The sequence below is a fragment of the Sinocyclocheilus anshuiensis genome, unplaced genomic scaffold, assembly GCF_001515605.1.
Source record: "Sinocyclocheilus anshuiensis isolate Anshui unplaced genomic scaffold, SAMN03320099.WGS_v1.1 scaffold267, whole genome shotgun sequence".
Lineage (NCBI taxonomy): Eukaryota > Metazoa > Chordata > Actinopteri > Cypriniformes > Cyprinidae > Sinocyclocheilus > Sinocyclocheilus anshuiensis.
Genome location: NW_015552637.1, coordinates 636,993 through 645,788, shown reverse-complemented (window position 1 = coordinate 645,788; position 8,796 = coordinate 636,993). Strand labels below are relative to the sequence as shown.

General features: G+C 36.0%; 2 protein-coding genes across 9 annotated transcripts in view; one reads left to right on the top strand and one right to left on the bottom strand.

Moving 5' to 3' along the window:
- The window catches only part of sybu (syntabulin (syntaxin-interacting)), a 14,024-nt gene that overhangs the window by 3,764 nt on the left and 1,464 nt on the right, over positions 1–8,796 (bottom strand). For 3 of the 8 annotated variants that reach the window (XM_016458305.1, XM_016458303.1, XM_016458304.1), the window contains exons 2-6: positions 4,904–4,958; positions 4,491–4,680; positions 4,152–4,355; positions 2,317–2,416; positions 500–649 (exon numbers count right to left, since the gene is read on the bottom strand). In XM_016458305.1, coding sequence (XP_016313791.1) covers positions 500–649; positions 2,317–2,416; positions 4,152–4,355; positions 4,491–4,680; positions 4,904–4,927 — 668 coding nt within the window. In that variant the 5' untranslated portion in view covers positions 4,928–4,958. Of the gene's footprint in view, positions 1–499; positions 650–2,316; positions 2,417–3,297; positions 3,473–4,151; positions 4,356–4,490; positions 4,681–4,903; positions 4,959–8,796 lie in introns of those variants that run through there. The other 5 variants (XM_016458306.1, XM_016458308.1, XM_016458310.1 and 2 more) reach the window with 5 other exon arrangements.
- The window catches only part of gdf6a (growth differentiation factor 6a), a 15,645-nt gene continuing 11,535 nt past the window's right edge, over positions 4,687–8,796 (top strand). The window contains exon 1 of the transcript XR_001631725.1: positions 4,687–4,762. The gene's annotated coding sequence lies outside the window, so the exon portion shown is untranslated. The remainder of the gene's footprint in view (positions 4,763–8,796) is intronic.

Sequence of the window (8,796 nt, the reverse complement as noted above, 5' to 3'; positions counted from 1 at the left end):
GAGAGTGTGGGTTATATATAAAAGGAAACTAAATGTACAATACAATCAACCAAATTCACTCCTTTTGACCATGTCAACAAGAATACCCACTAGATTCCTTACCCTCAATCACATAAAAGGCAGAACTAACAACCCAGAAACCGCACATCATGCTATTAAGCCAAACGACAGCCTAAATATCTTCAAACATACTGTGTGCACATGAAATATTAATGCCCCTCACCCTCTCTACAAAAATGTAGCACTGAAACACACTTTACTCCTATCAGCCAGCCAACGGCTTTGCTGTCTGCATGGGCAAAATGAGAGCAGACAATTGTCAAAATCCCCTCAAAGCCTGGCACAGCCAAACCATGACCAATCTAATCCTTTATTCTGTGAAGAGGTTGAGGACACGATAACACTATCTGTATTGCGCCTGAGCCCTGCATAGAATATATTGCATCTACCATGTTCTCAACTTCCTTCCATCTGTTTGCTTCTGCCTCTTTGTCCATACCTTCTGGTAGAGCTGGAGTTGCTACTGCTGTTGGTAATGGAGGGGGCTTTGGGGGGCGTCCTGTATGGGGCATAAAGTTCTGCGTCGCGAGGGGCAGTAGGGCTTCCTGCGGGTTTGAACACTGGCAGGCTTCTGATGTGGGGCCCACTGCTAAGGGAGATAAGAACAAGATTGGACAGGACAGTGTCATGATAGGCAAGACACACAGGCTATATTTGGAATAACAACCAACCACACAACTCATTCTTTCAGCATGCATGGAATATCTTGTTTACCTACTACTTTAGATTTAACAAAATGTGCACTGTGCTTTGAACTTCTATTTTCAGAGTGATGTTTTGTAAATGTTCATATAACTGTATGCCATTAATCTCATAATAAGAACAATGTTGCATGCTGTATCAAACTATTTTACACTATATTAAAAAATGACTTACAGGGGTGGTTGACTGCGATTTCATTTTTTTAACGTTAGTTAGTGTGTAATGTTGCTAAACAAATATCTGCAAAGTTGCGGCGCTGAAAGTTCAATGCAAATGGAGATATCGCCTTGGTGTCTTTTAAAATTCTGGCAGTTTAATGCCTTCAAAAACGGCTCGTAGGGACTACAACAAGCTATTTCCCAGGTTCGTTTCGTCACGAACCCAGATAAACCCCGGGAACATGCAGCAAAGGGGGTGAGGCCATGTTGTGCTGCTTTAGAGAAGAGGAAGAGAAAACTAGAGGTGCACGTAAAAATCTATTTATATATGAATCGCAATTCTGTCTTCTAACGATTCTAAATCAATGTTCTAAAGCAGTCACGCACGTGCAGTTGCCGTTCTGTATTAAAGCTTTAATCAGGATAAAACCATATAGGCCTATTAAAAGCTAACAGAAGCAGTAGCATTTACAAATAACAGCGTATCTAAAAATATGAGACAACAAACAAAAAACATACCATTAAGAGCAGTGCTTGCACAGGTTCTGCGCGGTCCTCGTCACTAATATTCTCTGGGTCTCAATCGGCTCAAATAGATTTGCAATTTATAAAACAGACCGTTCCTTGATTCTGATTGGTTGAGCCACGTTCAAAGCTGTTGTAAATTACTCTACAAACGTACACCTTTGTTTACTTTGTGTTGCTTGGCAACAACTATTGCAACCACAACTGTTTTTGAGGAACAACATTGTTTGGTGGAAGAACACTGTTTTTATTAATAGCATTACACCTTATTTGCTTTTATGCCTTTTATTTTGTGAAACCTTACTACATATATGGAATAAACGCTTTGCGTTGTGCCTAACAATATCCCTTAGGTGTTATAAATTCACTGTAAACTACGGCTTGCTTTAATAGATGACGCCATTGTTTACAATACAACCGGTGCGCATGCCACTGAGGCGAGAGGCAGGACGTTTAGACGCACACTAGAGACGTTTAGCCAATCACAACCCACTGGACCAGCTAACCAATCTGAGCCCATTGAGTATTTCTGAGGGAGGGGCTTCATAAAAGCAGGAAATGATCAGCGCGTTTATAGGAGAAGGGACAGCGTGATGTGGAATAAAGGTAAATTATGTTAAAAATAATGTGTTTTTTTTTTTTTTAAACGAAGCATTAACACATGTTAGACGGCACCCCATATACACAATCAAGCCTAGGAAAAAAAAAAAAAAAAAACAGTTAACCACCCCTTTAACATGCAAATTTAAAATTGTAAGTCATCTAGCATGAAATATCAAATCTGACAGAGAAAAATAAACAAAAAGTATCAGCCATCTTGAATTAGGCTAAACAAACAAACAAACAAATAAATAAAGCATAAAAACCATACCTGCGAGAAGATGAGTTCTTCCCTGCAGAGTTGCTGGGCAGAGTTTCATGTGTCTTGTAGCTTCCAGTGCTGCTAGATGAGCTGAAATCTGTCTCACTGCCTACAGTGCATAAACACTGGGATCAAAAGTCTACAGTTTCCTCTAAAAAGACTTCAACATGAGCAAAACGTATCCATTCAATGGTATCTAAAAAGACTGTGGAAGTAGAGACTTAAAACCCCGCCAAATGCACAACCCAAGCACGTTTCCAATTAGCATAATTCCAGTAGCCAGATCAAAGAGGCCTGTCAGAGGATATAGGGTTACAGACTTCTGTGATGAACATCGTTTGACTCCATTATGGAAGTAGTAAGGCTTGGGAAGTCAGGGACTGAATCTTTCAGTGACAGTGGAATCCTTCACATTCGGTTTCTCTCAGCACTTTTATGTAAGCTTGAATATCACCTTACCTGCAGCCATTAACTTTTCTAGTCGGCTTTAGCATTTAGAGCCTGCTGGCAGATGCCATAACTACACGGTTTCTACTTTTCACAGCCATTCAAAAGTAGCAATGTTATTATATCTTGCAACATGTTAATTGCTAAATTATCATTATATTTGAAATTGTAACATTTTTTTATTTTTATTCAGAGGGCTTTTAAAAACATGATATGTTCTTATACTATTTTATTCTTGCTAAACTTAAGACTAAAGAGATATAATACTGATTACCTACTTCCTGGAAGTACCATTGAAGTAAGTGGGAAAGCAAATAGATAACCTTCTGAACTATATTAGACATACTCGTATCAGATCAAGACACATTTCAGATAACAGAATTTTGGGGAAGAAAAAATCTAAAAATAATCTAAATAAAATGTATTAAGCATTAAATAAAAAATGAAAAAATGAGGTGACTGAAAGACAGAGATATACTAAAGAGGGGGTAAGATAATTCAGGACTCTGTTTTTACTGAAGGTTTTTCCAAAAATATACACACCTGAGAAGCATCTCTTTCCTTTTGACAAAACCATGATAAAGTGCGTACTTTTTCAAACGTGCTACTACCTACCTAACTAACCAAACAAATGTGACTAACTCGCTAACAACTACAAGACTGTGCAAGTTGCTCAATATAAATCAAGCTCAAATGCTGTGAATTCTCACAGGCAGTGGGAGGAGCCAACTACTTTAAGTTGCACTGATTGGCAATTTACAAGCCAACCAATCACTGGCCTCTATGAGGAAGGGTAATCAAGCACGTGGCACCTGCTACTTCCTGGATTGTGTTGTGTTTTTTCTGTTTTCAAAAAAGACTTAAGAGAAACCCATTCCAGCAGAATCCCAAGAACATTTAAATGGATTAAACAGGCAGGTGTGAGCGTGACATAAATTAATTACTCATCATACCCTTGTTTCAAAACAGAAGTTTGGAGAACTGTACGTGTTTTTGTGTTTGAACCTGCACCCCAGTGGACGTGCACACTTGCACACAAGCTGATAAAGATCCCATGTGCAAACTGTCCTTCTATGTACACTAGTTGTGGTTGTTTATGTAACTAACCAAACATTAGATTACTAAACCAAGCGGTTCTTTACTTTTTCGAATGCAGAAAAAAAGTGCAGTTCTGTAAACATTGACTATTTGACCTGTTGTCATGGTCATAATCAAAAATCATATATATTTTATTTTCCCTTTTCAATTATTCTGACTGATGTATGTGTTTCTGAGCATTGGAAAGGCAATCTAAAATGAATTATTTATTATTGCTATTATTTTAAAAATAAACATTGAGAATCTAAAGAAAATAATAGAATATAAAAAGGTTGCAATAATTGCAGAAATAAAATTACCTTTATTCATGATTGGTGAACGCTGTTGCTTCTCTCGCTTGTACTTCTGTGTGGGTGCGCTCCACTCGGCCACTACGTTCATCCGAACTCTCTTCACCTTGACCTTGCGCTCTCCCAGAGCGGGGGAACCCAGTGGGCTGTTGTCAGAGCCTGAGGGTGTCTTGGTTGGTGATGCACATTGACTGCTTGGGCATCCAGTATCATCTGAGAAGATAGAACCAAGTGGAAATGACATAACACCCCATTTAAAATTATACTAGTGTGCTTTTCCTTATCAGAGAGGCCATATGAACAAAGGCCAACAACACATAAAAGCCATCAGTGAAAAGTCATGATAACCTCGTGTCCTACCTGAGGACAGGCTGTTGGGACTGATGGTTCTTTTCGAGTGCTGGGAGCTAATGTCAAAATCCTTGCTCTCCTCTTCTGACAATGGCATGTTGGATGCTGATGACTCCTTTGCTTTAGTACGTAAAGGGTGGAGGACAAATCGAGGGATACGGCTGCGCATGCTTCCCTTTTCCTTTACCTGCAGAAAATGGAAAATCGGTTACTGGGAGCATGGAATGGTGCTACGACTACCTACAGAAAACCTATAGTCAGCATCTGAGGTGAGCTGTTTAAAGCTGGTATTAAGCTGTATTATGCTTGGGTCCTTAAAGTAAAATTTTTGTAGTCTTGCTTACATGCAATCAGTCTTACTATAAGTAAAAACGTGTTTAGACAGAAATAATTTAAAGATGGTTCAGCACCTCGTATGTCTGAAAAGGTCCCATTCTTCTTAAATAGGGAATACTTCAAATAAAACTGTAAAAAAAGAAAACAGGTTGCTTGAACATGAGGTTTTGGTATGACAAACCAACCAGAACAAAGAAAGATTATAGTGTAAAAATGAATGAGGACATGACGCAACATGCCAGGCTGGTTTAACCTAGTTTATGAATGGTTCTGAAAATAGACTAGAGTGCAGCCTACAATACTTATATACCAGTCAGTATATAATATATAATAATATATAATTATATAACCAGTATATAATACTTATATACTTATACATACTTATATACCAGGCTACAATACTTATATACTTAAATGCTAAATATAAGTTTTTGCAAAGAATTGTCATTAAATCTTGTTTTCAACCCAATTTAGAAATATAGTGCTGCCTTATACTTGAGTTTCAGCCACCCACTAAATATAAATTAATTCACTAGTACTTGGAATTAAACTGCAGGAACACTTATTCTAAATTAAACTGATCCAATGCTATTTTTTAACATGATTCGTCTGATGAACAGTGAATTTACCAAGTGTTATGTAAAAGGCTTTGTTTGCACTTGGAGAAGGAAGTAATATAGTCAATTTAATCCTCGTCTAGGTACAGAGATGATAAAACCCCATCCTTCTGAATAGCTTATTTAACTGCTTTGGGTGTTCCAGATCTGCTCATAACTAACAGACCAATGCCCAACGGCTGAATAATTTAATATCATGTATCATGCTTGATTGACTATGATGACGTCATTGGTCCATTTCCTGTTATTAGTGGTGTATGTTGTGGTTGTGTGTGCCTTGTTTTTCAGCATCTCTTTGAAGTTGGTTATATAAGGCTTATGGTTGCTTTCAGTGCGGATGACGTAATTGACCCCTTAAGGTTGACACTTGTTGCATAGCTGGGTTCTTGCCTCTTTCCGTTTTGTGTCCGGATGCCATGTTTCATTACAAAAGAAGTCAAAGGACAACTTTAATGTAGGTCGCCCATTCCTTTCGGATATGGAAAACGTGCTACTTGTTTTTTTTGAGTGTCCTTTTAAATTATTAAAGTATTATGTTCTTTTGGATTTTTGTGCTTTGTTTAAAGAAAAAAAAAAGAATTGATTTAATTGTTTTGTCAGCTTTAGTGCAATATTGGTGGTAGAAAGGGAACTGAAATGAAAGGGTACATTAGTATTTAAAAGTGAGGAGTCAGTAAGTTTTTTGTTTTAAAGAAATTAATACTTTTATTCAGCAAGGAGGCATTAAATTGGCCAAAAATGACAGTAAAGACAATTATAATATTACAAAAGATTTCCCGTTCAAATAAATGTTCTTTTGAATTGCTATTCATCAGAATCCTGAAAAATACAATATAAAAATATTAGGCAGCACAACCATTTTAACTGTGATAATAATAAGAAATGTTTCTTGAGCAGCAACTCTGCATATTAGAATGATTTATGAAGGATCATTTGACACTGAAGACTTGAGTAATGATGCTGAAAATTCAGCTTTGCCATCAAAGAAATAAATTACATTTTTAAATATATTTAAAACAAAAACAGTTATTTTAATTGTAAAAAATATTTAACAGTTTTTGCTGTATTTTTGAATAAATAAATGCAGCCTCAGTGAGCATAAGAAACACTTTCAAAAACATTAAAAAATCTTACAGACTCCAAACTTTTGAACTGTACTTTTTTTCTACTTAGTCAATAAGCTGTAAAATTATTGACTGTCAATTTGCCACTCATGGGAGCTAGACTGTTTTCTCTCTGAGCCCAAGTCAGAGCCTTAGCAATAGAACCTAACAACAAAGACTTGTCAACACAGAGGAACATTGTCTTTACATAAGCCAGATAGTGGTCAGTGACATTAGTCAGCCATTCAGTCCTTGATTGGTGCCTTGTGTCAGGGCAAGAAGCTTAGTGTTTTTACCTCATGTCAGCCTAGAAAAGCTGAGACTAGATTCAGCCTGACACAGTTAGAAGTTACTGATGCAATTTCTCTTAAATCACCTTATCCATCTTATATGCAAATGGCATAGCTGGCTTGAGGTGATAAAGCTGGAGTGCAGTCAGAGTTAGAGGTTAAATACTTGTTGACTCATAACACCTTATGTAACATGCTGCTCATATTTTAATTAAGAAGAATGATTTCATGCATAAAACATGACAAAAAATCAGCTTCATCTCACTCTCAGAATAAAAGGTACAGAGTTGTCACTGGGGCAATAATTTTAAGGTACAAAAGGTACATCTTTGTACCATATTTCCCCTAAATGCTACATATTAGTACCCTAAAGGTATAATATTGGTATTAAAGACAAAATATTTGTGTTTTAAAAATAAATATAGTATCACCACCCCAGTGACAGTTTTGTACGTTTTTTGATAGTGTATACTGTTTGTTCTTAAGCCCTTTTATCAAAACATATTGTAATTTTCCATTATAATCAACATTTTTAACAACTTTTAGTATTTTCATTTCTGATATACAGATATATAACTAAGGCTGTCGTCTTCTAGCTAAATATGTAGTCAACACAACACATCGAGACACTTTAAATCAGTTGCCTTAGCACCAGTGACTCCTCATTCTGTCATTAGTCCACTAAAGCAGTGATGACTCAAAGCTACTGGAGACAGAGTGTAATGTGTGCTAATGCATTTGCTACTGGCTTTGAGTGCTTTCTCTGCTTGCTAGTTTCAGTGTTGTTATTTGAGCTTGACTACAGGAGAAGATTGTTAAATACAGGCTGACATTGTACATTAATCAGTGTGCACGATCACTAATGTTTGCCGTTCCTTTTCTCTAGTCACTTCTCTTATATGTAACAGTCTACAGTGTGAAGCATTCCATACATTTTTAACCGACTATAGGGTTTTTATTATTATTTTATTAGTTTTATTATTAGTATTAGTATTAATTTTTATTATAATTTTTTTCTAAATTTCTATTTCCAGTGAGAATTCAGTGCACTTTCTCTAAGAAGAATTTGCTGTAAAGTTGAGTAAATATTTAAAGAAGCTGGTTGTTTTGTTTATTTATTTATTTCAACAAAATGTGACCACAAAACCAGTCTTAAGTCACACGGGTATATTTGTAGCAATAGCCAACAATATATTGTATTGGTCAAAATTATCGATTTTTCTTTTGTACCAAAAATCATTTGAAAATGAAGTAAAGATCATAAAATATGTAGTCAACACAACACATCGAGACACTTTAAATCAGTTGCCTTAGCACCAGTGACTCCTCATTCTGTCATTAGTCCACTAAAGCAGTGATGACTCAAAGCTACTGGAGACAGAGTGTAATGTGTGCTAATGCATTTGCTACTGGCTTTGAGTGCTTTCTCTGCTTGCTAGTTTCAGTGTTGTTATTTGAGCTTGACTACAGGAGAAGATTGTTAAATACAGGCTGACATTGTACATTAATCAGTGTGCACGATCACTAATGTTTGCCGTTCCTTTTCTCTAGTCACTTCTCTTATATGTAACAGTCTACAGTGTGAAGCATTCCATACATTTTTAACCGACTATAGGGTTTTTATTATTATTTTATTAGTTTTATTATTAGTATTAGTATTAATTTTTATTATAATTTTTTTCTAAATTTCTATTTCCAGTGAGAATTCAGTGCACTTTCTCTAAGAAGACACGAGCTGACATGTTGCCCCACAAATTTTTTGTCTTGTTGAACTGATTTTCTGCTTTGTTTCATTTAAGAGTTAAAATGTGCCACTTTTTAAATTTAAACCACTTTTTTAAGTGGTTAGTTGAATGTCATAACATGTCTGGGTCACGTTTTACTCCCAGATGAAAACAAACCAAAACAAAAAAAAACCTTAAAAAACAAACAAAAAAAAAAAATATATAAATATATA